At 45.3% G+C, this 26,995-nt stretch overlaps 5 protein-coding genes across 10 annotated transcripts; 4 read left to right on the plus strand and 1 right to left on the minus strand.

Moving 5' to 3' along the window:
• Positions 1-277: 277 nt before the first annotated feature.
• Positions 278-1,433, plus strand: LOC6525729 (fibrinogen-like protein 1). The gene is made up of 2 exons (XM_002101515.3): positions 278-1,227; positions 1,292-1,433. Exons 1-2 carry the CDS (start codon positions 278-280, stop codon positions 1,431-1,433), a joined length of 1,092 nt encoding a protein of 363 aa, XP_002101551.1.
• A 258-nt stretch (positions 1,434-1,691) lies between these two features.
• LOC6525730 (glutathione synthetase) lies at positions 1,692-8,254 on the plus strand. Of its 6 annotated transcripts, none has more exons than XM_015190965.2 (8): positions 1,697-2,083; positions 2,152-2,366; positions 2,747-2,959; positions 3,886-4,253; positions 6,867-6,909; positions 6,999-7,237; positions 7,298-7,682; positions 7,807-8,254. In XM_015190965.2, exons 2-8 carry the CDS (start codon positions 2,208-2,210, stop codon positions 8,107-8,109), a joined length of 1,710 nt encoding a protein of 569 aa, XP_015046451.2. In that variant the 5' UTR covers positions 1,697-2,083; positions 2,152-2,207; the 3' UTR covers positions 8,110-8,254. The 6 variants fall into 6 exon arrangements, 5 of the variants coding, with proteins under 5 accessions (XP_015046451.2, XP_015046449.2, XP_015046448.2 ...); XM_015190963.2 differs by having other exon boundaries at positions 1,697-1,986; XM_002101516.3 differs by lacking the exon at positions 3,886-4,253 and adding an exon at positions 6,198-6,331 and having other exon boundaries at positions 1,700-1,986.
• A 1-nt stretch (position 8,255) lies between these two features.
• Positions 8,256-9,560, minus strand: LOC6525731 (mitochondrial fission process protein 1). The gene is made up of 3 exons (XM_002101517.3): positions 9,216-9,560; positions 8,925-9,150; positions 8,256-8,553 (listed from the first exon to the last, which is right to left on the minus strand). The coding sequence occupies exons 1-3, from the start codon at positions 9,316-9,318 to the stop codon at positions 8,391-8,393; spliced, it is 492 nt and encodes a 163-aa protein (XP_002101553.1). The 5' UTR covers positions 9,319-9,560; the 3' UTR covers positions 8,256-8,390.
• A 436-nt stretch (positions 9,561-9,996) lies between these two features.
• Positions 9,997-13,051, plus strand: LOC6525732 (vacuolar protein sorting-associated protein 4). The gene is made up of 5 exons (XM_002101518.3): positions 9,997-10,161; positions 10,922-11,061; positions 11,158-12,019; positions 12,094-12,322; positions 12,393-13,051. The coding sequence occupies exons 2-5, from the start codon at positions 10,926-10,928 to the stop codon at positions 12,492-12,494; spliced, it is 1,329 nt and encodes a 442-aa protein (XP_002101554.1). The 5' UTR covers positions 9,997-10,161; positions 10,922-10,925; the 3' UTR covers positions 12,495-13,051.
• An 810-nt stretch (positions 13,052-13,861) lies between these two features.
• On the plus strand, positions 13,862-26,420 carry LOC6525733. The gene is made up of 6 exons (XM_002101519.4): positions 13,862-14,110; positions 20,759-21,400; positions 22,944-23,521; positions 23,589-24,048; positions 24,114-24,513; positions 24,576-26,420. The coding sequence occupies exons 2-6, from the start codon at positions 21,346-21,348 to the stop codon at positions 26,077-26,079; spliced, it is 2,997 nt and encodes a 998-aa protein (XP_002101555.1). The 5' UTR covers positions 13,862-14,110; positions 20,759-21,345; the 3' UTR covers positions 26,080-26,420.
• Positions 26,421-26,995: the final 575 nt, after the last annotated feature.

Consider the following 26,995-nt stretch of genomic DNA (forward strand, 5'->3'; position numbering starts at 1 on the left):
ACAATATTTTGAATACACTGTCGTTTGTTTGTTTTCCAAACAATAAATTGAAACGTATTTTAAATTAATATTTTAAAAGGCTTCCAATTTGATCGCAGTGCAAAGTCAAGCCCTTTTCCACTGTGCGAATTTATGTGAACACTTATACTTCCAGCTTAATGCCCAAAACTCTAAAGCAACACGTTATTAAAAATTTGATGGCACATCAAGTGCCTATAAATATTCATTTGCAAATAAAAAATCAGCTTACTTTGGCGTGGCAGCTGGCGCAGTACGCATGTTCAGGATAATGAAACCCCAATGCCTTATCCTTCTTCTCTCGCTTTCCATATCCTTGGCTTCCGGCAGCGCAGCGAAGGATGTGCAGAGGATCAAAATGACGGATCAAAATGACGACAATCCATGCAGCGCGTACCGCATTTGGGTGTGGAGACCCATCCTCGATCGCTTCGTGAAGGTGAACTCCAGCGAGGAGCTGAAGCATCAGATGAACGCCATGGCAGAAACCATCAAGGACCTGCAGACTCGCATCAGCCACAAGGACGAGCAGCTTCTGCTGCAAGCCACACAGCTGAAAGATCAAAGTGCCAGGGTGAATGTTCTATCCAAGAATCTGCAGATTCTGCGCTCTGAGTGGCTAACTGCCAAGGCGGAGCTCAAAAGCAAGGACATACAGATACAATTGGTTGCCGAAAAACTCAACCACATGAGCGATGAACTCTTGAAGTGCAAACGCCAGGATACCCATTGTCCCATTGACCGCCAAAATGGCATTTACAAGCTGAAAATCCGTGGATTGGATGCATTCGAAGCGCCCTGCAGCTCCACTGGCTGGTTGAGCATACAGAAACGCTACGATGGCTCCGAGAACTTCGATCGCACGTGGAAGGACTACAAGGATGGATTTGGGCGTGTGAGGGGAGAGTTCTTCATCGGTCTGGAGAAAGTGCACCGCATGACGCGGCAGCGCAGGCACGAGCTGTACATAAAGCTGGGCAAGATCGATGGCTCCACCAGCTATGCCCACTACGATGACTTCGAAATTGGCGGCGAGCATGAAGCCTATGCACTCAAGTCACTGGGCCACTACAATGGAACCGCCGGCGATTCCCTGAGGCCACACGAGCGCCAGAAGTTCACCACCAACGACCGGGATAACGATGCCTACAGGTTCAACTGTGCCGCCGATGAGTACGGTGGCTGGTGGTACTACGACTGCGCCAAGAGGTGAGTCCACATCCATATATCTAAATAATAGTTGAGTTATGTTTATCAACTTGTTTAATTGCAGCATGCTCAATGGCAAGTTCTACAAGGAGGGCCGCTCGCGGAATGGAAAGACCAATGGCATCATGTGGGGTTCGTGGCACAACAATGATTGGACCTACTCACTTACTTTTGTGGAGATGATGATAAAGCCGCGCAGCTTTTGAGCGAAAATATAAGCTATGTTCAACTAAAAACAATTACACTAATAAATAAAATGGCTTAATAATTAATTTTTCATCTCAATTCATAATTCATCTGAATTCAAATTTACTGAGCTGCATCGGTTATTCCGAATAAGACTATGATTTACGCGTGCGCGCTACACTTTTGTCGCAGTGTATTCGCGTGGTATTTTTGTTGCATACCATCTGGCATATTGCGGTATACGGCTTTTCGCCGGCTGGTATTTTCTGCCCAACCCGCTGCGGTCACACTGCACAGATTCAGACCAAAAATACTAGAAACTCAAAAAACAGATTTATGATTTTTCAATTGGCTAAATTGTAAACTGAAAACCCAAGCCCAAACGTTACGGTGTGTCCAAATTGCCAGTGCAACCGGTGGAACAGGCGGAACAGCAGCAGCAGCAGCGTCACCACGGAAACCAGCGGCGCAGCCAACAACAATCGCGCGTTGAGAGTGACGAAATTGGGAGCGCAGTGATAACTCCGTCGCAGTTCCAAAGCTTCTAGAGTTTCCAGCGGTTCCCCAGCAGTGGTGAGTAGGCAGCACACCAGCACACCAGCACACCAGTCGTTCACTGCTCAGTGCTTAGTGCTCAGTGCCCAGCGAGCAGTTCCGGCGAGCAGACCCCGTGAGCTTCATCTTCATGGTGGCGGCACAAACGCAGGCAACTTAACAAATAAACTTTGCCATTTGCAGACGCAGCTGAGCCCCCCCAGATTCCACACCAGCAGACCGAGCGACAAAGACCAATCATGTCCAGCGACGCCAATACGCCCGTGCTGCGCAACTGCATCCGGTTGCCGCTGGCGGAGGACGAGCTCCTGGAGGTGACAGCCAAGGCCAAGGACTATGCCATCATGCACGGCGCCGCCATGCGATCGAAGACGGCCTTCAGTCCGGACTCCCTGAATGTGGGTGCTACAGTGGGGATTCGCTAGTGAGAGCTCGACTTCATGCTAGGGTGACTAGGTTGTACTAGTTTTTGCTGTTATATGAGCTTTCTGCACACAAGTAGCTAATTTTTAATAGAACAGCAACATTCAGCTTATCTACTCATATATATTTCCATTAAGTGTTGTTAATTTCAAATTATGTGTAATGCAAATTGTGATTAGACGTTTGAGTTATTTTCCATTTCATGTGCAGCAGCAAAAGATAAACCACTTTGAACAACTAGTAAGCATAACAGTGTGATAGGAAGTGCTACGCAACAGCATTTAATCGAGACTCAAGCTAGGGCGATTCCATTGCAGTTTGCCGAGATACTAAATTCCTTGCCAATCCATTGCAGTTCGCCCCCTTTGTGCTGGTGCCTTCCTCGTTTCCGCGCAAGGAGTTCGAGAAGGCGGTGGCCCTGCAGCCGATCATCAATCGGCTGATGCACAATGTGGCCCACGACGAGGAGTTCATCACGACGACGCTGGCGGAGACGATCAAAGTGGACGAGTTCACGGCCAATCTGTTCAACATCTACCGCAAGGTGCTCGCGCACGGATTCACCCAGGTGAGATTTCGTCAGCTGGCGTCCACTCAACATCGATCCTCCGCCCTGCACATCACCATCACCCACCAACGTATCCACCTCATCCCCATCGGGAGCACATCTACAGGCAGCCAGTGGGTTACTCGCTAGAATTTATTGGGCCCCTCCACCCGCGGTCGCAATCTAATCGCTCCTTCATAAATCGCCCGGCCATTGCCATAGCTATAGCCAAAGCCCAGAAGTCGGTGGTAGTCGCTAATCTCGCGTGATTTATGCGAGCATCCTGGACTCGCAGCTCCTTATCGTTGGCTTGTAAATCGACGTAGGACAGGCCATCCCTGACCCCCATAACGCTAGCCCTTTGCCATTGCCATTGCCATTGCTCTTCCTATTTTGATTTACATTCATTTCCCCTAACGAAACCAGCACAGAGGCGAATTCTTTTAACTCTTCCACGTCGCAAGAAGTTTAATCTTTGTAGATCATATCAGAAAGGTGACATTTTTATAATTTGAATAGTTATTGGCCCAGTAACTGATAGGGTTTATTAAATATAACTTTGTCAGGGCTATTTATACTTCATTACTATTTAAGCTTGTCCAAGATCTTATCAAAGTGTCACTTCAAGCATTTAAACGCTAGGATCTATTTAATTATTATTCATGTTAAACTTGTTGATTTTGGCAATGATTTTTAGTGTAAATAGCTTGGTTTTTCACTTGCAACTTAGTCATTTTTATTACCGAATATCAAGTCAAGTTTAGTTGCAATATTTGCTTGCTGTGCAAAATTTATTTCACAATCTGTGCTTCTCTCGTCACCACTCCTTCAAAAATGTAAAACCTAACCACGCAATTGTACAAACTCTCGATCTCAAATCGCAATCTGTTGCTCCATTATCCGTCACTCATTGCATCGCTGTGCTACGAAAAATGATTGAATCAAAGAAAACATCGCTGGGAATGCTGCGCAGCGATCTGATGCTGGAGTCCGGCTGTCCAGAGCTGTCGCCACGGGTGCTGCGAACGGCGGCTGGTGAGGATGGTGGTCAGGATGCGGGCACTGCTGTGGGGCAAAGAGCTGGAGTTGTCGTAGCTGTCGGAGCTGCCGCTGGCACGGGCAGCAAGGAGAAGGAATTGCAGCAGGAGCAGGAGCAGAAGCAGCACAGGGAGGTCCAGCTGGGCCGGGCCACCAAAGAGCGGGAACGGAGGGCGAACGGCGTCCATTCCGCTTACTGCTGCTGGAAGCAAGTCGAGATCAATACAATAGCATCGGGCTTTGGCCACTTGGGACCAGCAAGTAAAACCATACAAAGGTGCTGTTCACGCGCACAGTGCATCAGTGCAACTCCGCACCACACCATCATCAGCAACACTCCCCCAAACACCCAGTACTCCTCCCATGACCCGATCATCTCATCGCATTTCTGCATTCCTGCATTCCTGCATCGCTTGCATCCTCCGCCTAACCGCACAAAATCACACACTAACTCTCGAAGCAGAAATCTTTTCTTTACGAAACGTATCAAGTTTTATTTGATTTGTTATTTGCAATCAGAAAAGAACGCTTAGTTCGGAATTTAAGCGAAGTAAACATAAAGTTTGATTTTCAACAAGAAAGTTCCATTGTACAATCAAATCAGTTAACTGAAATGAGCTAATCTATTCGTAGTGTGTGCTTTTGTGTGTATTGCTTTGTAAAGTCCATTGTACTTTAGTTGAAGTTGATTTTGTTCCACTGTTCCTTAGACATGTATTTATGATTAACCATAGCTACAAACTATGCTGCAAATATGCCTAAATGCCAACTTCTTTTTGGTTGAGTCCGCGAGATTGTTGTCCAGAGTTTTCATTTGCTGACGCTGCCTGTCGCCCGTTGCCTCCTGCCTGCTCTGCTCTGCTCCCGCCACCTGCCACATGCCACCTGGCACATGCCTCCTGCCTCCTGGCACCCTGCATCCCGCATCCTGACACCTGCCACCTGCCACCTGACACCTGCCACCCGACACCTGACACCTGCTCCTCCCCACCCGCCCAATAATCTCCACTTCCGTCAGTGATTGTCCGTTCCTCTTCCGACTTATCGTACAGACTTTTGGGGCCTAAAGGTCAGAGGTTAGCCCATACATATATACAAAAGTTTCTAAAAAAGTCAAAAATGCCTTTCTAGAAGAATCGGAGATAGCGATTTCACAAGATACACTATTGTAATTTGTCATTTGTAATCAGTAATCAGTAAAGGCCGTAATTAAAAATTTCACAACTTGTACGCTTGGGTTCTTAAAACCCCAGAAGTTTCTGGCAGTTAAACTCTGCATTCAAATGTTTAAAACAGACCATTTAAATGTAGTTTTTACTTTTAGAGATATTAAACTCAGGGCCACATTTTGGCGATTAGCAGCTAACCAAAATTTGTACACGAAACACACATACAATGTATATGAAGCCCCACATGGAGAGCCCATCGCTGTACTACAGATAGGGTTGCAGATAGGGATACGAGCCCAACTGATATGGATACGCCTGGTAATTGTTTATTTAAAGTGGACACGAAGGCGATAGCGGGCCCAATAAGTGCATTGCTGGGTGCAAAATGTGTCTTCAATTACAAATTCATGCGAGAGTGGCAGTTGAAGGCTCGAAAAACCGAGATTACTTGCGCTTGACTCCAGCTAAGGAAATGTTAGAACCCAAAACATCTGTTTATCATACGGTTTGGGGTTTCAGCTGTTTTGTCTATTTGTTTATTTGCCAGCAATGGTGACGTAAACATAATTATAAACAGATTAGATCAGAGCATGCTTATTATAGTTATAATTGCAAAAGTACCAGCTGCAAATGAACTAAAAACTTGTTTCTACTTCGCCATGCTTCACCGCACTTGTGATGAATTATTTAAAGAAACAGCAGACAGATCAGAAATATCTAATATTAAAACTAAATATTAAAAGCCTTTCATAGCGAAACCCCATTAACTTCAGTGGTAGTAATAAGAGTAGCATTGGGAGAAGCATCGTTTCACTGTACCCATCTTGTACCATTTCTCGCCTCGCTCTCTCTCTCTCTCTCTCTCTCTCTTTGAATATATGATAATGTAAATATCCGCACCTGTCTCATCCTATATATGCTATAAGACCCACGGACGAGGATCACACACCATAATGCATTTGAATTTTTGTTGAATCGCTTTACCGGCTAAGCAGCTGCTCTTTAAGGGACGCACCTAATGTATATATCTTGTATAATGATCATAATTGCAGGCATATAGCATCGGTCTGTTGCGATCCGACTATATGGCACACGTGTCCGAGGGCTGTGCGATAAAGCAGGTCGAGATCAACACGGTGGCCTCCAGTTTCGCTGGCATTGCCACCCAATTGGTGCCGCAGCAGAAGTATTAAGCGCTCTTCTCTCTCTCTCTCTCTCTATCTATTTATTTATCTATCTGTCTATCTCTCTTTATCAAACGCACGAATGCACAAACACACACCTAAAAGAAAAGCATACACCTGTCCACACACACCTATCCCCCCTCATCCCCACCCACTTCCCCCTCACTAATCGCTGATCACTAAACAAATTACTGATCACTGATCACTTGCAACCGTTGCTGTCTCTTTCTGCATGCAGTTTGATTGGTTATGGCTCTATCCGTCTCTTTCCACACGCTGTAGCTTCACATTTTTGGCCTTCATACACACACACACACACGTAACCCCCCCTTCCACACTTTCCCTTACCATACGTAACCCCCATTGATGGTTTTGGTCTCAGTAATTAACCCCCCCACCCCCCATTTGACCCCACCCCCCTTTCCCACGAACATTTGTTGTTGTTTGTTGCTGTTGTTGGTTGTTAAGAGACAGCGGAATTAAGCTAATATCTGTCTCTTTCTGTTCCGGCACCACCCGTCTCTTTCACCCGCGCAGATTCGTACTCAGCGAGCTGGGACATGCGGATAAGCTGCACAATGTGAGTATATGTTCCAAACATCTATTATAGTAATCAAATATACTTATAACAAATAAACCTTAAATGATATGCTTGTTACTCCGCTGCAGATGCCGGATAACAATGCCCTGGCCGGACTCTGCGATGGGATGGTGAAGGCGTGGGACATCTATGCGAAGCCGAAGGCCGTCATCCTGTTCATCATCGAGGATGTGTCGTACAACATCTGCGATCAGCGCTTCCACGAGTTCTACATTCGCGAGACGTACCCGCACATCAAGGTGCTGCGTCGCACCCTCACTGAGGTGCATCGCGAGGGCAAACTGGGCCAGTCCAAGGAGCTGCTCCTGTAAGTGTTGACATGTGCAAATGATACTTCAAACTCTCACGCTTGCCCCACACTCCACAGGGGCTCGCAAGAGGTGGCCGTCATCTACTTCCGAGCTGGCTACGAGCCCGGACACTATCACTCGCAGGCAGAGTGGGATGCCCGCTACCTGATGGAGACCTCGCTGGCCATCAAGTGCCCCTCCATTCACTACCATCTGGCGGGCACCAAGAAGGTGCAGCAGGCGCTGGCCCAGCCGGCGGTGCTCGAGCGTTTCATCAACGATCCGGAGGAGATCAAGGCGGTGGGCAAGATATTCACGGGTCTCTACTCGCTGGACGACAACGAGGCGGGCAATGCCAGTTACGAGATGGCGCTGCGCACGCCGGAGAGATTTGTGCTGAAGCCGCAGCGCGAGGGTGGTGGCAATAACGTCTACGGCGTGGACATACCCGATGCCCTCAAGGTAAGTTATCCTATTTGGTTAATGGCAGCAAACTCTTAGTAGTTAATAAGTTTAGTTTATTTGAACAAGATGTGGTTGAAGGCAATGAGGAAATCATTTAAATCGCTGTCCTTGTTTCTTTCAGCGCATGTCACGCGTGGAGCGCTCCGCCTGGATTCTGATGGACCTGATTCATCCGCCGCTGACCAAGGGCTATATGGTGAGGCCCGGCGGCGATATGCCGCCCCAGATCGTGGACATGGTCTCCGAACTGGGCATCTTCGGTGTGGTGATCGGCGATGCGGAGCACATTGTGCACAATTACCAGGCGGGACACATGCTGCGCACTAAGCTTTCAACCGCCAACGAAGGAGGCGTAGCAGCCGGTTTGGGCGCCCTGGACAGTCCATATCTGATCGACAGCGATGACGAGGATGAGCAGAAGTAGGATCCTTTATGAGATAAAGGCTTTAAACGCCGGCATTCCACCAGTTGCCTCAGTCTTGTATGCATGATTATTTTTGTAAAGCGTATTGTAAATTTTGCACTATTTTTCCCGCCCCAATGGCAATAAACAAAACGTAAAACTCGAACTCCTTGTCAATATGCAAACTGGATTGGGGGCTAAAGCTTTGCTACAGTTCACGTAAACTCTTAATACCTAAGAACTATCACCGTGGATTAGAATAGGAGTAGGGTAGATGTTGGGCATATCCCGCGCAGCGTTCACTACGTCACCGTCTTGCGGTAGGTGGCGTCCATCAGGCGGTCCACCATGCTGTCGATGGGATGGATGATGAGCGGGATGCTGGCCAGGCCCACCAGGGTGGGCACCGTTTTCAGCACGGGCATCGGCGCCTTGCTCAGCAGTGTTTTGGTGGCCCAGGTGATTCTAAAACGATACAAATGCGCATTTCTTAATCATAACATCTCGATATAAGCAAATGTATTAGAATGGGTTGCTCGCTTTAACATAGTTAGCAATACCTATACCAAAAGATATAAAATCGTGGAGAACGATGACTTCACTGTCTGTCTATCTACCAGCACAAATTTGAAGTAGATTTTAAGCAGCAAACCTGTTTTTGCAACATTGCACATGCCATTGTACTATAGATACACTCCATAGGATAGCAGGAATCTCATTATTACTATGCTTACTTATATAAGATAAGTATTGAGTAAGACGCCTTATTTCCTACTTCCAACTACAACCATTAAGTCTACGTTTTCGGGTAATTATCTGGCAACGGATTAACGCACCGATTGATGACCAGGCCGGGAATGGCGACGGAGGCCAGCATCTGCCAGCAGAAGACGTCGCCGCCCTTGACGGCCACTTCTCTGGAGGAAGCCCCACCCATTTGGAGGCGCAGTGCCTTGTCAAAGGTGTCCGTGCAGACATATCCGATGGCCATGCCGTAGGATGCGGCCACCAGAGATTTGGGCACCAGCGGGCGGAAGGACTCGCCAATCTCGTTGCTGTAGCCTGGAAAAGCGGAAGAAATCAAACTCACATTTCGATGGTTCTATGCAGATCGGAGGATTACTCACCCATGTAGCGAATGAAGGTGTCGCGGTAGATGTCAACATCCTTCATGACCGCGGAGGTTTTCTTAGTGTCCTTATCCCGGCGAATGAACTTGTCCTCCGCCATTGTCTTCTCTGTACTTAATCACTGATTGTTTAAAGTTTTGGAATGCTAGAAGTTCTGTTGCAGTTGTAGTTTTTGAGTAATTGGGTAATATGACAGGGTGATCTGTTACCACTGACGCAAGATCAGCTGGCAACTGGATTTTCTAAAAATCCATTGAATTCGATTTATATAAATTCAAAGTGATTTAAGCACTTGAGTGCTTATAAATTAGGAGTCTTTAAAAACAAACTGTTTACATAAATACCTTAATTGCGCGTATCGATAGGTCTATCGTTATCGATTGCCAGAGCCGGAGGGGGAAAAAAAGCTAGAATCGGCTATTTATGGCGATTACAGTTTATAGCAATTATCTAAGACACATTTTGTTATGGAATATTCTTTGATTCATGGTATATATAAACATTATTTTAGCGTTTAGTTGAGTTAAAACCACTTGATATCGTTTGCCATACACTAAGTGTCATAACAAAAGTGTACTGACGTCTTTATTATAATTTAAACAAATTACCAAGTGTAAAATGGGTGTGTAAAGATTTTATTTTTGATAACTTTTAGAAACACGTATATAGAAGAAAATAAAGCTGCCTTTTAGTTGGAGTTTCAAAAAGCGCGCCAAGTGATTTCATCTTCCGCAGTGTGACCATTGCAGCTGCACTTCGGCTTAAGGCCTAGCCCCCACTGTGGTCACACTGACCGAATAAAAAAAAAAACAAGACGTCGTCATTCGCGTTGGAATTCCAACAAAATAGTTAAGTTTTCCTTTTGTTTAACACCTGTCGAACAGCCAACGAGTTGAGCAGTGACGCTTGCCGGGATTTCAGGAGCAAGTCAGCCAGCATAAATGTGAGTAATGCCCGGGGAACTGCCCCGCCGCCATCCCCTCCGCAGCCGCCCCGCAAAAAGTTGTCGACTTGTGTTTTTGTCAATGCCGCTGTACTCGAGCATTAGTCATGCCCAGAAATTCGATTTTGCTCGCGAACTGCGTCACCGAAGGACACTGGCCATCAAGATGGGAGTTACCACTCCTTCATGGGTTAATTGGTTAAACATCGTCATCGGTTTGCGGGTGAAACTCACGGAGAGATGATATATCTCCATGGGGAGGGGCTATTGTAACCCGAAATATATCCAAAAAGCCACCATCTTCTATGGAACCATTATGCTCGGGGAGTTTGGGATGCCAAACTGATATGAGTTGTGGTATCGGTTAGCGATAGTGAGTGCACAGCAGGCTGTGGATATATAGCCAGCTAGGATTATTTCCAGTTGATTTGCCAGTTTTTGCATAAATCGATACTGTAACTATAACTTTAAAACCAGTTTAAGAACCATTGTTATGATCCTATGTACTTTATTTTGTAGTATACCCTGCATTTGACTTTATGTTGCACGAATCGATTTATCTACACACTTGTGGCACCTTCGTTATGTATAAGATTTAAACCTTATGGTATTGTAAATATGGTAGCTCAACTAAATGAATAGAAAGCAGAAATGAGATCTTAATTAAACCTCATAAAAATTAAGTACCAGCGGATAGTTCTTTAGTTTACTACATATTCAAATAAAATGGTAAATATGTCTGAATGATGATCTCTTCCAGCACCATGGCAGCCGGAACCACACTACAGAAGGCCATCGATCTGGTGACCAAGGCCACCGAGGAGGATCGAAATAAGAACTACGCGGAGGCACTGCGTCTGTATGAGCACGGAGTGGAGTACTTCCTGCACACCATCAAATGTAAGTAGCCCACATCAGTACATCCAACATGCATTTACACTCACTGAATAGAAGCAAGTTAACTTCTTAACAATAAAATTACCATCTTCCGAACAGATGAGACGCAGGGCGAGAAGGCCAAGGACTCGATACGGGCCAAGTGTCTGCAGTATTTGGATCGGGCCGAGAAGCTGAAGGAGTACCTGAAGAAGGGCAAAAAGAAACCGATCAAGGAGGGCGGCGAATCCAGCGCCAAGGACGACAAGGACAAAAAGAGCGATAGCGACGACGAGGACGGCGATGATCCCGAGAAGAAGAAGCTGCAGAGCAAGCTGGAGGACGCCATCGTCATTGAGAAGCCAAAGGTTCAGTGGTCCGATGTCGCTGGCCTGGATGCCGCCAAGGAGGCGCTGAAGGAGGCCGTTATCCTGCCGATTAAATTCCCGCAGCTGTTCACCGGCAAGCGGATTCCGTGGAAGGGCATCCTGCTGTTCGGCCCGCCCGGTACCGGTAAATCCTATCTGGCCAAGGCCGTCGCCACCGAGGCCAATCGCTCCACATTCTTTTCGGTGTCCAGCTCGGATCTGATGTCCAAATGGCTGGGCGAGTCCGAGAAGCTGGTCAAGAATCTCTTCGAACTGGCTCGCCAGCACAAGCCCTCTATCATCTTTATTGACGAGATCGATTCGATGTGCTCGGCGAGATCGGACAACGAGAACGACAGCGTGCGTCGCATCAAGACCGAGTTTCTGGTGCAGATGCAGGGCGTGGGCAATGACACCGATGGCATTCTCGTCCTCGGCGCCACAAACATACCGTGGGTCCTCGACTCGGCCATTCGGCGGCGATTCGAGAAGCGCATCTACATTCCGCTGCCGGAGGCCCACGCCCGCCTCGTCATGTTCAAGATCCATCTGGGCAACACCACGCACGTGCTCACCGAGCAGGATCTCAAGGAGTTGGCCGGCAAAACCGAGGGGTAAATAAGTTTTTTAATGCAATTTTTAAGCAGATAAGCATACTTAACTAATTGACTGTTTTTCTGTTTTGCAGCTACTCTGGCGCGGATATATCGATTGTGGTGCGCGATGCGCTGATGGAACCTGTGAGGAAAGTGCAGACCGCCACGCATTTCAAGCGGGTATCCGGTCCGAGCCCCACCAATCACGAGGAGATTGTCAACGATTTGCTGGTTCCGTGCTCGCCTGGCGACCAGGGCGCCATCGAGATGAACTGGATGGATGTGCCCAGCGACAAGCTCTTCGAACCGCCCGTAACCATGGTACGTCCATCCTTAATAATCGCTCATTTTCCTATAGTGCCTTTAATCTTTGTTGAACTATCCCATTCAGCGTGACATGCTTAAGTCCTTGTCCCGCACGAAACCCACTGTCAACGAAGATGATCTGAAGAAGCTGCGCAAATTCACAGAGGACTTTGGGCAGGAGGGCTAGACACGCATCCCCGCCAGAAACCGTCAGCACCACCAGCTAATTCTAATTGTTGCCTATTGCATAAATTCAAACACGTTTTACTTCTGGCTCTCCTTAAATAATTTTTTTTATTTTATATATATAATGTATACATACGATATATGGTTAAATTGTAATTCAAATTTGTCGTGCGATTGCTACAGAGATGAAAGACATGCAGTGAGCGATGAGAGTGGGTGGATCTGTGAATCTGTGGATTGTTGTAATCACAAAGTCAATGTATTTTTGTACTCTTAATGTTAAGCGATAGAAGAAACCCGAAAGCCGCCAGCCTGAAAATGAAACCGACACAGAAACCGAACGCAATATGAGTGTCTGCCGCGCTTGCGCAATATTTGCCACTCGGACGTGCCACGGACACCTGACCAGAACCGCAACAAGCAGCGGTGGAGGAGGAGGAGGATGATGAGAAGCAGAAGCAGAAGGAGCATGAGATGTTGAAGGAGTTTTAGCGCAGCCGAGCAAACCTATTTAACTTGTAACGTACCAGAAATAAAAACGAAAATTGTATACTATAACGACAGCCCGGGAATGCCAATTGCCAGCGAATCAGCGAATCGTCGCGGGGAATTCCCGCCGCCGCAAATGACCCCATTCCAGTGTAAGCCACCAGGTGGGTGGGTGGCAGGCGGCCGGACTGGAGAAACCGAGCGAAGAGAGTACCAGAGTGCCAGCGATTTCGGTCTAAAGTGGCGCAAAGAATGTGTGAGACTTAGCCGCCTGCTCTACATGCCAAGTGCGATAAGATCTTTCTGCGCCGCCAAAGGCCCACCAGCATACAGCATATGTATGCTCGTTTCTAGCCGATCGTCCAGATATCGGGCATATGGCGAGTGGCTACCGCCAGCGCACCGTGGGTCTTGATTTATTTGTACAAAGCGAACTGAGGATACTTACTGGTATGAGCACTTGCTTCCAGAAATATTCTTTTCATTCGGAATAATTTTATTTAAACTGAATTTCTCGTTTACTGCTCTTCCTTATTTTCCTTTTGAAAGTTACTTTTTTTAATGTAGATAATCAATAGCTCTAAATATTTTGTCACCAGTTAAGTCCATCCAAAATAAATGCTATACAAATTCAACTATATTTATTTTACAGATGTTTAGTAGTTTAGTGAAGTTATAAATAAAATATTCCACAGATTTTTAAAAGAAATTATCATATTGCTTCCATTCCATAAGCTGGCATTTTTTCGACCATCAGCTCCACGGTGCGATGCCGAAGGCAGCCGAGCAGTGATTGTGGGCTTCGGCTTTCCGACTTCGCCTTCGGCTCGCTGAGTTTTCGCGTTCGGATGGTGGGTTTTGAGCCGGGCTTTGGGCCAGAGTTTCAGTTGATCTTCGGCCGCAAAGGCTAGAGGTTTGAAAACTGTAGGATCGGTCCGCTAGAGATTTTCGCTATTATATTCGCCCGCACATCGGCAGTTCCGTTACGTGAGTGCAGCGCCGTCGTCTGCGCTGCATAAAGCTAAAGATACAAGCCGAAAAGATACAGATACACGGCAACAACGTTTCTCGGTTTGTTTTGCGCAACTTTGTGTAAAGCGTGATAGAGTCCAGATACAAACAAAAAAAGTGCGTATTTGCTGTGATTTGTTTTTTGTTTTGTTTGGTGTGCAAGTGGCTTTTGTTTTTCAAAGGTGCATTAATTACCTGGCTCATGGGCCCGGCCCTTACTTTACACACCTTATTTGATCTCTTTTTTTTTTAAGTGCGGTCTGTGGTGCACGGAGGAAAATATTCACTATTTACCTCGTCAAAAAAATAATGCCTTTTTTTAAACGTATTCAATAAGTAGCAGAGTTTTTAAGATATTTACGTTTACATCCATACAAAGCATTACATTTTATAAGCAAGGAGTTTAGAATACTACAATTGTGTATGATTGATAAATGTTACTAAAATATAATATTGTATATCAAATTTTATTTTGCTTTAAGCATCTAAATCATTCATCTTTTAAAATTTATAAGTATCCATATGTTTAGATATTGTTTTTTGAGATATTGCAAGTGTGTGCTGATGCTAGTTTCATGTAGTGAATTTGAAGGGAGGGCCAGACAAAGTAGGCAGACGTTTCTCCCAGTGCATATGGGCTGCTGCTGCCCCGGCGAAGCGCAACTTTCACGCGCTTCAGGTGAAAACCGTGAGCCGGGTCTCAAATAAGCGAAATGAAGAAGAAGTCGAGTTGAAGCCGCACAGCAGCCGAACTCACATGATTTGTTGTTATTTTCGGTGTTGTTATTATTGGTATATCTAGTTGTTGTTGTTGCTGGTGACTCTGTTTTTTCCCCCACATTCGCATTGTTTTACCCAGTTTTTTTTTGCGTGCTTCACTTTTGTGTTTTTGGCTACTGTTTTTGTGTCAGTCGCCGTTTTGCGAAACTATTTCAGAAATGCATATTTCTTGTGGCTCAAATATGTGTCCAACTGACTGAGTTATGCGCATGGAAATGCCTTTCATCATCCTCGTTTCTTCGACTTACTTTTTTTCTGCGAGTGTGCAACTGCTTGCACTTCTCGCACTGCACTGCTTGCATCCAGTTTGTTTGGTTTTTCTTCTGGCCACCAGGTGCATATTATGCATTATTCGATTAAACTTGTTTGCAGACGCATTAACATCAACACCCGACCCCCTCCAACCCCCCCAACCCCTCGGCCCACCCTCGTGGTTCAGAAAAAACGAAAAATCATGCTGACATTGACACGAATTGTCGCCGCCAGCAACAACTAAAAAAAAAAAACAAAAAGAAAAAATCTCCAAGAGCCAACAAACAAAAGTCAAATCATACAGTTTAAAGTTGAGATCCAAGCAAAACTGCCAACTTCAAATTTATGACTAAGATCTGTTGTGTGTGGTCCACAATTAAAGTGCATAAAATTCCACCAATGCCACTGGCCAACAGCAATGAATTATATTAATTTGGCTTACAAATTTGTATTTGGTCAATTCAGTGGCACATTGCACCGAAAGAAAACGGTGCATAAAAGGGGTACTTTCGAATTAAATTATATGCCATTTTGCTTCACTTACTTCTATAATATTGGTGTTTTATTATGCAAATTTAGCTAAGTGGTTGATTATTATCAGACTAAACTTTAACTAAAATTGTATCGAAAACAAATGCAAAGGTTTAAAATCAATTAAAGAATATTCATAGATGATGTTCAGAATTTTATTAAACCCTTAATCCACAAAGTTTAAAATGAGAAACTGCAACTATTTCTTTTTGGAACTGCATTCAAGTCATTCAAGTCAAAACAAAGCGATCGAAGAGCCAGCGAACAATCACCTCCATTTGATTGCTGGTTGTTGATTGGATCGATTTGCCCGAGGAACAAGGTCGTTTACCACGCGTATTATTAAATGCAAATGGGCATTATGTCTGCTAAACGCTGGAAAATTTCCTCAAGTGATTTAAGCATAATTTGTTGGATAATAGCCGCGTTGAATGTGTTTACCCTTGTCTTGATCACTTACATCAATTTCGGCTTTAAACTTCAATACGCTTGTCGTATTTCACCTTTTCACTTGTCTACTTGTAGTATTAAAAGTTCACAGTAATGAAAAATATAATTGCCTGGAAAGGAGACCATAAAAACCAGCGCAAGCAAATTAAATTTCTTTTATTCTTGACAAAGCGGAGCGTGGCACACAATTAAACAGAATAATTATTTTTAATCTGGTGTGTTAATTGTGGCTGTCATTACGCTGGCCAAGTGAGTGGAAAGCCAAAGATAAGCCAGGGTTCTAGATTTTCCAGCAAAGAGTCTGGGAAAAGTCTTCTCAAGTTTTCTCTAGAAAAATGCACAGATGCCTGGTATATATTTTAAAATATTTCTCATAATATTTGTAAATGCCATGTTATATTTTAGATTTCGTATGGACATACATATGTATGTATAACTGACTATTTCTCGACTAGTGAATACATTCTGGTGGTTCTCTCTGCTTTTCTTTTCATTGTTATTCATCTGATTGTCGTTGGGTAACTGGGCCAGAAAGTTTCATAAGACTAGAAATGATATAGCAGTGCCTGATTGGGTCAACTCGTTCCATGAACCATAACTGGCAACTTGATGCTGTCGCCGGGAAATGACAAAAGAGTGCTGGTATTTGGGTTCGGAGTGGAGTACTTTGTTCCCGAAAAACTGTGTCACCTGGCTACCATGTACACTTGTGAGCCAAGTCCATTGCATGCATGTAATTGTGCTAGTTTTTTTTTTTTTGGTATTTTACCACACCGCCGTTGCAGCTAGTTGATTTATGGAATATTGCTTATTGTTTATAAGCCGCCGCTGCTGTTCTGCATCGCCAATGAGAGTTGCGTGGCCCCACAAAAAAAGTTCTGCGCTTCGGGAGGCATAAAAAGCACCTCGGAAACGACCACAAATAGGCGCCACTAATTGCCTGCAGCGGCTATGAAAAGGTACATCGCAAAAAAAAAAAATACAGCCCAAAGTTGACCTCCTTTGCTTTTGTACTTAATGCAGATTGACGAGCGATAGCAAAACCACTTTTTTGTTATTAATATCTAAAAACTACACTTTACAACGTTTGCCCCATAATGTTTATACTATTTTAAATGGAGAGCTGGTGCTCCATATTAAATTAAAAATGTTTCTAATGCTGATTCATTTATTGTTATATGATTATGCGATTTTACATAGCTGATCGAAAAAAATTTGTATTACATTTAATTATTATTATTTCATTACGGTGCCAGTTTCTTGCAGTGCACTGCCTACATTGGGCTGAAAATCCCCAAAGACGCGAGCGGAAACTTTATGCATTGCTGGTTTTCGTTATATTTTCTTGCCCCAGCTTTTGGCAGTCGACTTGAATCGGATCGGCTTCCTCCCTTTTTTTTTTTGTGTGAAGTTGCTGGGTCCGTCGTAACAAACAGGAAACTATTTTATGCTGCCATGCGAAAATTGGCTAGGGAAATTTATATATGTATTTTTGGCTTTTTGGGTTTTCCTTACTTCATTTTAATGTAGCGCTTGTTTCTTGCGATTGCAATCAGGCGTTAGCCATCGGTGGCAAGTTCGTTGCCTAAGTCTTTCGTTTGGCAAGTGGCATTTTGATTTGAAAAAATGAAATATTGTTAAGCGAGACAGGAATACCCTCGACTTGGTTAACCAAGTGTAATAATTCCCTGTAATTGATTATCTGTTTTGTAGCTTATTAGTTTTTTAACAACATATTTAAAATAACATTTTAGGATAGATATATAAATTGCCTAAGTTTGAATGCCCAGTCAGAATGTTAAGTCAGTAATACCTGGCTTTTAAATTGCATGCAAGCTTGTATTGCCTTGCAGCTTTTACGACCAACATAGTATGCGAAATTAAACTGGGAACCTATAAATCACTCCGGATTTCTTCATAATCTGTTCGATTTCTTGGCATGGGCTTGGCGGCTATAGAGTAATAATAATAAAAGTTGGGATTTGTTTTGTTTTTTTTTTACCGACTTCTATTGCTATGGGCACATACTTGTATCGTCCGTCTTTATTTCGTTGGCTTGACAAATCAATCAAACGACTTCATGCGAATTTCGATTGCACAAAGACACAAGGCGAAGACAATGCATTGGTATTATTGTTTTTAGTTTGGTTTTATTTTCTCTGTTTCTCGCCGTCTGGCATTTGGCAATGCCGAGTGGCCATTTCCATTGTCCGCCATTCGCTTGGCTCACGTCCAGAGTTTAATGAGACATTCCGCCGGATAGACGGATGGTCGGATGGTCGGTCATGAGGTAGAAAATACAGAAAAAACACTCGATTCCGCGGCAGTCTGCTGCGAAATGCACTTTTCTTTGGCATGGTTCGGTTTTCCCAATCGATTTGCAGACTTTCCCAGCCAGTTCTCAGTTCGTCTCACTTTTTCCCATTCAAATGGGACCTACACACGGAAAAAACATCAATAGTGTGTGCACAAATATTTGTTTAAAAATGCTTAAAACTATAATGAACATAAGCAAAAAGAAAGAGACACCTATTTTATATATTTTAATATTTTTGCTGTGCATCCTGAGTTTATCAGTGTAAGTACTTGCTGCTTTTCTCCGTGTTCAGAGATCACCGGCGATCGTTCTTCGTAATGAGCTGAATTAGCCGCCAAACGCGAAAATGAGCAGCGGAAAGCGTCGGAGCCGCCAAATTGGGTTAATCTATTTGAAAGTGGAAGCGTTGGTCGCGGCACCACCATCTTATATATATATATATATATATATATATGCATATATATTGGTAAAGACGCAAAAAAATGAACATCTGATGGAGCCCATGCGAAAGTCGCCTTAGAAGCATTATTTTCTGCGTTACTTTCCATTTTGTTGGGGATATTCGAGCTGATGCTGCTGCTGCTGCTGACATTTGTCTCCGCTTTCTCAGAAACTTCAACTTCACCTGTCTTCGCAGTCTTTCTATTCTTTAACGGCACTCGTCTTTTGAATTCGCTTTTCGCCGAACCCATCCGCTTTGAATGTTCACACGATCCGCAGCGAACAAAGGGCCCAAAATCGCCCATTCCGTATCGCAATTTAATGATAATTATGTGTTGGCATCCGTTGGAATCGTTTGGGCTCAGCTTATTGGGGTGATCGGTGCAGTCACGGAAAGTTGAGCAAATCGTTGCTGGCAGGATGCGGGCAGCTTGATGAAAAGCTTTCCTTAATGCCATACATTTTCACAAATTAGCCTGGTTTACAAGCATTACTTTTACAGTTTTAGAGCGATTGAAGTGGTTGAGTTCTTGATCAAACTAATTGGAAGCGAAACAGTGTAATTCAATTTCCATATTCCGAGCATAGGTAAATCATTTTCTTTATTATGAAAATGTGTCTCTGAAATTGCTTCGCTGTTTTGAAATATTTGTGGTCTTATTAACATACTTCTGAATTTTTAATTTTCTAGACTTCTTGGAAACATTTGAATCATCTGATATCTTAATTGAACATATATAACTTTTATGCTTGTGGTTCCTAGAAAAAGGCGACTAATCGAGAATATAAATTTGTATAAACATTTTTAACGTTCCCCATTTATCTGAATGGTTTATCAACTTGCAAAAATGCCAATTAAGGTTAATGAGAGGTTAGGCAATCTATGGCAAATGTCAGTCTTTGCCAAATTGTTCTTTCGAAATTAGCCGTTGCATTGTAACAGGTGCATTCGTTGTGTGCTACGCTGCACCGATGACAAAATATTTCGTGGGTGGGCAATTTCCCGAGTTTCGAGTATCTGACCAAATAATCTTTTTGTAAATGTTGCACAATCTTTGGTCTTTAGATGCTAATTGGTAGATCACGTTGGTCGCCCAACGAAAGTGAAATGTTGTTGATTGAAGACCGCATTTGTTAATCGATAGGGGAAACAGTTTAAGTGCGGTTTTTTGGTTTCTGATTCCGCTTCAGATACAGATACAGCTACAGCTACAGATACAGATACAGATTCAGTGTCGGTTTCAGTTTCGGTTTCAGTTCCAGTTTGTTGTTTTTATGACCAAAGGTTTTCACTTTCGTTTGTCACATCTTTTTGGCTCTTCGCCTGAGTCACACCTCCATCCACTCCCCATGCAATTTGGGGCCGAGTAAATTAGCCAAAAGTCAACAAACGGCGATGGCGATGGCGATGGCGATGGCGAAGGCACTCGACTCTTGAATGTTGGCTTTGTCTGCCTGTTGACCCAAATGTGTGATTCGGCCAAAAAAGCGGTCGGGCGGGATTTAGCGGCCAGAATCGGTCGGCAGTCAAGTGTAAGGTCAATGGACTAGATGTCGCACACACAAGATGCAAGTTGCAAGATGCAAGCTGCAAGCGACACGAGACGGTCGCACATGCGCAACATCCTGTTCGGGTGCCACTGCAACCGGCCTATTATACAATGGCCAATGGCTGCACGGAGCACAAACTCGCTGGCTTACAAACCAAAATTCAATGAAATTTACATAACCATGTAAAAAATTAAATAAATATGCGAAAATATACATATATACATATATATTATATATTTAAGTCTTCATCTGTTCTGTATCTAAGTAATAAGTAATTGCACATACGATTTACTTTTAAAATGATTTATTTGACAGACTTACTAATGCCACCATATTTAGATTTAGAAGTAATACTTGTCTAGGATTAGTTTAGTTTTTCCTTATTTTTTTCTGTGTGTAGCGAAAACGTTTAAAGTACATGAGTTTGACTCTTCTGATTGCAGGCGACTGATCGCCAGCCATCAATCAGGCCATCAATCAGTCAATGCCGCTCGTCGCAAATTGGAGCTGCTCTCCCTTCTCGGAGAAAGCCAAAGTGGCAGCCTGAGACCTGGACAGTGGATCAGTGGACTCAAAGGGGTCCGAAACTTGGTACTCGATACTGTATACTCGATACCCGATCCCAGTGGAGTTTTGGCGACAGTGTCGGTGGTGTCTGCCTTTTGGCTAAGTCAGTCAGTGAGTCAGCCACTCGAACTTGTAGTCATAGTTATAGTCACGACTGCACAAGCACGTCTATATCTACATCTATATAGCCACATCGTCTTCGCTTTGGCTTTGGCTTTGCTTTTTTGCCGTTGTCGCCCGGCAGGTTCACAAATAAGTGAAAGTGAATTTGTTTATTGTATATTTTGCTATTACCAAAGCGAAAGAGACGCATAACACCATTGAGACAACCACCATTTACAACTACAACTGGCCACTGCAATTCCATTCAGACAGCGAGTTAACCAAGGAGACAGCACATCTCTTGTGGAATTCAATCAATGAGGATCGTTTCAGAACAGCTGGAACCGCAAACGAAATCAGCATGCTAAGTGCCAGCTACGTCATTTTGGCGCTGCTCATATGCCACACGGGAAATGGTGAGTATACGCCCTGTGGGCTCCATTAACTAATTGCCACTCGGCGGCGCGAAGCGTTAACTAATTTACTAAGTGCTCGACTTGTGTTTGCTTTTAACAAGTGTCTCCGCACATATTTCTATATATATACATATCTATAGCTGTACTTATGTGGGTGGTGCGGTGATTGTGTCAATTGAGAAGATGTTTAACGAACCACTTCAATGCGATGATTGCACAATGGTCCACAGAGCAGATTTTCAAGGGGCCATATGCCATATATGCTTATGTGGTGGTTACACCCGGCAAAATAATGGCCTATATGGGTCAGCTATTAGTAATAGTTATGCCTTTTGAGTTTTGCAGGAATGCCAAGAATAAAAAGATTACATTTATTTAAAATTACATTTATTTGTATTTAATTCAATCTTTTTTAGCTGTGTATTTTTCATGCTTACAAGTGTCTGATTGTCTGCGTTGTGAAGGTAAAACCAATAAAGCCAAGAGCGACCACGATTAGTTTACCCTTGAGTCGAGCCATGGTTTGTAGATCTGAGGATCTGGCATTTAAATGCTTCCATTTGTAAAATATATTTATGACGGATTCATCTTCTTTGATTTCTTGCACAAAGAAAGTTTGCTGTTAATAGATACTTGTAAATAGATCCTTCCAAGTGAATAGAAACTTACCCTTCAACTTTTAAAATATATAATTATAACTGGTGTAGAGGGAATCTCAGTTTGGGTGTATAGAATGTGCAGTTCTGTGTTCAGTGCAACACTATTAAGTTTTTAGATATATATTTTATAGTCGCCTTAAGTGCTACTCAGCAGTATTTCCCCATTTCCTTTTCGGGATCCTAGAAGCTCGTTAAGTCGGTGACGCGTGTTGACAATTTTGGGGCTCAGCACTTGGGTTAATACCTTTTAGATTCGGCTTTAAGGTGTTTGGGTATTTAGGAATTTTAAAAACGCAATCACGCTTCGACGATCCATCATATAAAGCCGCACACGAGTATCGTAGTTATGTCATCCGCATGGCGTGCGTTTCCATTCGAATTGAATTGAATTGAAACGAATCGTTTCGGCTGGAAACGTAAGACGGAAAATTAAAATTAAAATAATTCACGCGTTGTCATTGGAAAGAAATTTTAAGTTGTTGTCACCAACTTATCGGCTTGGGCAATAAATTGCTATATCAGGGAACAGCACGTATACATGTACTTTAAGGGCTTGGCTCAACTAGTTATGCAACTTAGGGAATTTTAAATCTATCTCTACTGATAATTATAAAGAATAATTAAGGAATTTTTAGGACCCAGAAAAGTAACATAACTTGGCTGGTTTGATGCAAGACTTAACCGCTTGATGGGTTTGGATTTTTAAAGTATAAATAGCATGGAAGGAGCAGTGACAAACTTGGAAACGCCCAAATCGAATGTATAAATCGAATGTGTATGGCGGCGAACGTGCGCGCCATGCACATAGCAGTATTTACGGAATTGATTGCATTTCAATCTACTATTGATTCGCATTTGTGTGCCGTTTGATTGGATATTTATAGCCATCGCTCAGGAAGTGGCCAGAACTGTGCCCGCCGCACCCTCGCCGTCCCAATTCGCGGAACTATCGCAGGCGGTCCAGGATCAGTTGGTGGAGCACGAGGAGCGCCAGCGGGAGCGAGTGCGTCGTGGTCACCGCTCACGGCGTGCAGTGAAACGGGTGTGCTACGGCGAACTGGGCTGCTTCGAGGACTCCGGCCCGTTTGCCTATCTGGAGATGCTGCCCTCGTCGCCGGAGGAGATCAACACCAAGTTCTACTTCTACTCCACGCGCCAGCGTTCCGATCGTCCGCTGATGGAGCTGTCCTTTCTGAACATGACCAATGCCTTTCGCGGCAAGAGGGAGACGGAGCTGAGCACCAGTCCACCCGACGGCACCAGTGGCAGGTCATCATCCATGACCGCCATTAACGCCACGTTCACCACAGAACGTCCTGGTGGCGGGCAAAAGAAGCCCACGCCATCCATCGATGACCTCGAGGGATTCGATGAGCTGTCCGTGCGGGTTATTGTCCATGGATTCGGTTCGGCCTGTCCGCATGTGTGGATTTACGAGATGAAAACCGCTCTGATGGCGGTGGTAAGTGCTGCACCATGTCCACATTTATGTAATAGGCTTCTTCCTAATCCCACTTGCCACTTTTCAGGAGGACTGCATTGTGATCTGCGTGGACTGGGAGAATGGCGCCACCTTTCCGAACTACGTGAGAGCAGCGGCCAACACCCGTTTGGTGGGCAAGCAACTGGCCATGCTGCTCAGGAATCTCCAGCAGCACAAGGGTCTCGACCTGATGCGCACCCACGTCATTGGTTTCAGTTTGGGTGCTCATGTATCCGGCTTTGCCGGCGCTGAGCTCCCGGGTCTTTCCCGAATCACGGGTCTGGATCCGGCGGGTCCGCTCTTTGAGGCCCAGCATCCGAAGGTGCGACTGGACAGCAGCGATGCGGAGTTCGTGGACGTCATCCACTCGAATGGCGAGAATCTGATCCTGGGCGGACTCGGTTCCTGGCAGCCGATGGGCCACGTGGATTACTATCCAAATGGCGGGCGGGTGCAAACCGGCTGCTCGAATCTTTTCGTAGGCGCCGTCACCGATTTCATATGGTGTAAGTATACTTTTCTAATATACTTTCATTATACTTTGCTAACTGGGATACCCAATCTTTCACAGCTGCCCAGGCTGCCGAGGATGAGGAGGGTCGTTCGTTGTGCAACCACAGACGAGCCTACAAGTTCTTCATCGACTCGGTGGCGCCACGCTGCCTGTTTCCCGCCTTCCCCTGCGGAAATTACGATGACTTCCTTAAGGGCAGATGCTTTCCCTGTGCCCAGGATGATGAGGATCTGGCCGAGGGTGTGCCCAGGTGCGGCAACATGGGCTACTATGCCGATCGTTCGACGGGCCGGGGTCAGCTGTATCTGCTCACCCGCGAGGAGGAACCCTTCTGTGCCCACCAGTTCCAGCTACAGATCTTCAACTCCTTCAATGATCTGCCACTGCGCACCATTGGTCGCTTGGAGGCGATTCTCGAGGGAGATGGTGGTCTCAACGAGACCTTCGAGATATCCGAGTGAGTGATCCGATGGATCAATCAGTTAAATTATTCACGTTCCTAACATTGTTCACCTGCAGGAAAGACGATGCGGAGTTCTTTGCCGGCGACATTGTGTCCAAGATCATTGTGCCGCATCCGGCACTGGGATTCCCCACCACACTGAGCCTGCACTACAAGTCGTACAGTGGGTGGTTGAGCAAGGGCCTGCCCCACTGGGACATCGACAAGGTGGTGCTGACGGACAGCTTTGGCCGCAGCCACTCCCTGTGCCGCCCCACCACCAAACTGAGCAGCGGCAGTCCGGTGCGCCTGCGCCTTCAGGCGGGCAACTGTGAGCTGGACAACCAGGAGGACTATGGGGCGTACACCACCCAACCACCGGCTGCACCACCTGCCCAGCAGGCGGGAAATCCCACGGTGGCCGTGCCCACCGATGTGCCCGATTCCAGTGTCCAGGAATCCGGCTTGGCAGCATCGGTGGATGGGGTGGAGAGCGCCAAGCAGCGCAAGGACATCTTCAATTTGGGCACCAGCTTCAAGTTGGCCCGCAATCAGACATATCCCTTGGATCAGGGCGACGAACTGCCGTGGCAACCGATTTTGGTGGGCAATTCGCTGGACAACGAGACTGCCGAGGCGGCGGAGTCCAGTCGCAGTCTCTCGGACTCGATTGGCGGCGAGATCTTTGAGCCGGTGCTCAAGGATCGCCGGCTGGCGGTGAATAGGGGGCGTAATCTGCAGGATTATGCCACCACCGACAGTCCCGAGATTGTGGAACCCGTTCTGAAGGCCACCACACCGCGTGTTAAGCAGGGCAAGGATCTGGATTTGTCCGAAAGTGAGCTGGCTGCTGGCATGGTCACAACATTGGGCGCCATTACATCCGCCGTCGCGGGCTCCTCCCGCTTGCCCGCCAAGACGATGGCTCAGATGGGCACCGGACGTTCGCCGGATCTGGATGAACCGCAAACCGTGCAACTGCTGCCATTCCGTCTGGGCGAACTGCTTCAGCGTGCGGAGCGCTATGCACGGGAGACACTTCTACCGCTCATATCCGTGCAGGCGCCGCGCTTCTTTGGCTTCAATGTGACGCCCCACGATCGGGAGCCAGTGCGTCCGGGGGAATCGCGCAAGCCACGGTACATTCCACGCTACGAGGAGTCGGCCTTCCTGAACACCAGCTCCAATGCCAGGAGGCGTTCGCAGAAGGCATCGCGTCGCTCGGCCGTGCAGCAGCGAAACCTCTTGCGACTTTTGAGAGCGCGATCCCACGGCGTGGAGGACAACGAGAGTGGTTCGGATGAGCAGCGGGAGGGGCAGCGTGAGGGGCAGCGGAACGAGGTCAACTACTACACAAATGTGCTGCAATCGGAATCGCGGTCCATGCGGCCCGAGGCACCGGAATATAGACCCGTATTCATCGATCTACCCACCTATAAGCCGCAAACAGCAGCTGCATTTTCCGCCTCCGCTGCCGTTTCCGCTCCGCTGGCATCCGCTGCCGTTTCCGGTTCCGGTTCCGGTACCGTTTCCGCATCGAGGGCCAGAAGGCGTGGCAGATCACCAAAGCTAATTCCCTGATATTCAGACATTCTGACATTCAGCTGACCAAGCTGTCCCGCCATCGGGGATGAACACTTTGTGATATGCACACCAGAACGTGGCTCCTGAAACCGCATCCCATTTCGATCCTAATCCCAATCCAGATCACTCACTCATTCGCATTACACCCATCCTCCTCACACTGTAAATATTCGAACGAGCAAGCAATGGTACATACATACATAGATAATGAAATGGAATTTCAAATCGTGGGATGTTGCATCGTAGAATAAGATATTGAATGTAAGAATTGAAATGTGAGAAATTTAGTTGGTAAGATAAAGCCTATTGTCGAGGGTCTCGACCTTAAGATACCACAATATAATGGTTGCATTTCAATATTTTCGGATTACATTGCCTCCTTAACTGGGTAAGATATGTCCACCATACATGTGCATTCCTTATTTGCAAAATAAATATTAATTATCATCTAGTTCAAATTTACTGCACATTTTCTGTTAAGGAGTACTGTACAGTGCTGGAGTTAACAGTGATAAACTGCTTGCTTATTTGCAAAATAAATATTAATTATCATCTAGTTCAAATTTACTGCACATTTTCTGTTAAGGAGTACTGTACAGTGCTGGAGTTAACATTGATAAACTGATAAACGGTAACGCTGTTAACGGCTCACAATAGTTGTGCACTGCTTGCTTACTGAAATTCAAAATGAAACGCGCTCTTTTAATTTTCCTTTTAGCATAATTTATTTTATATACTTTCCATTTAATTTGTTTTATGTTCATAAAGTAACGTGTGTCTGCCTCTGTCTGTGTAGGTATGTGTGTGTGTGTGTGTGTGTGTGTGTGTTTGAGCATGTGTGTGTCTTGTTTGTTATTCATAGTTTTTATTATTCACTTAAATTTGTTCGTTTTGTAAGCTGCTTTGATTTGAG

Source organism: Drosophila yakuba, chromosome X (genome assembly GCF_016746365.2).
Source record: "Drosophila yakuba strain Tai18E2 chromosome X, Prin_Dyak_Tai18E2_2.1, whole genome shotgun sequence".
Classification (NCBI taxonomy): domain Eukaryota; kingdom Metazoa; phylum Arthropoda; class Insecta; order Diptera; family Drosophilidae; genus Drosophila; species Drosophila yakuba.

What these genes read in the sequence shown, in the direction of transcription:
- LOC6525730 (XM_015190965.2), top strand. Translation starts at nt 2,208, where the DNA reads ATGTCCAGCGACGCCAATACGCCCGTGCTGCGCAACTGCATCCGGTTG. An exon ending in TCAGTCCGGACTCCCTGAAT is followed by an intron (nt 2,367 to 2,746) that starts GTGGGTGCTACA and finishes AATCCATTGCAG; the next exon opens with TTCGCCCCCTTTGTGCTGGT. An exon ending in ATGCGGATAAGCTGCACAAT is followed by an intron (nt 6,910 to 6,998) that starts GTGAGTATATGT and finishes ACTCCGCTGCAG; the next exon opens with ATGCCGGATAACAATGCCCT.
- LOC6525731 (XM_002101517.3), bottom strand. Translation starts at nt 9,318, where the DNA reads ATGGCGGAGGACAAGTTCATTCGCCGGGATAAGGACACTAAGAAAACC. An exon ending in CACCTTCATTCGCTACATGG is followed by an intron (nt 9,151 to 9,215) that starts GTGAGTAATCCT and finishes CCGCTTTTCCAG; the next exon opens with GCTACAGCAACGAGATTGGC. An exon ending in CCCGGCCTGGTCATCAATCG is followed by an intron (nt 8,554 to 8,924) that starts GTGCGTTAATCC and finishes GTATCGTTTTAG; the next exon opens with AATCACCTGGGCCACCAAAA.
- LOC6525729 (XM_002101515.3), top strand. Translation starts at nt 278, where the DNA reads ATGTTCAGGATAATGAAACCCCAATGCCTTATCCTTCTTCTCTCGCTT. An exon ending in TACTACGACTGCGCCAAGAG is followed by an intron (nt 1,228 to 1,291) that starts GTGAGTCCACAT and finishes GTTTAATTGCAG; the next exon opens with CATGCTCAATGGCAAGTTCT.
- LOC6525732 (XM_002101518.3), top strand. Translation starts at nt 10,926, where the DNA reads ATGGCAGCCGGAACCACACTACAGAAGGCCATCGATCTGGTGACCAAG. An exon ending in CTTCCTGCACACCATCAAAT is followed by an intron (nt 11,062 to 11,157) that starts GTAAGTAGCCCA and finishes TCTTCCGAACAG; the next exon opens with ATGAGACGCAGGGCGAGAAG. An exon ending in TTGGCCGGCAAAACCGAGGG is followed by an intron (nt 12,020 to 12,093) that starts GTAAATAAGTTT and finishes TCTGTTTTGCAG; the next exon opens with CTACTCTGGCGCGGATATAT.
- LOC6525733 (XM_002101519.4), top strand. Translation starts at nt 21,346, where the DNA reads ATGCTAAGTGCCAGCTACGTCATTTTGGCGCTGCTCATATGCCACACG. An exon ending in AAACCGCTCTGATGGCGGTG is followed by an intron (nt 23,522 to 23,588) that starts GTAAGTGCTGCA and finishes GCCACTTTTCAG; the next exon opens with GAGGACTGCATTGTGATCTG. An exon ending in GAGACCTTCGAGATATCCGA is followed by an intron (nt 24,514 to 24,575) that starts GTGAGTGATCCG and finishes GTTCACCTGCAG; the next exon opens with GAAAGACGATGCGGAGTTCT.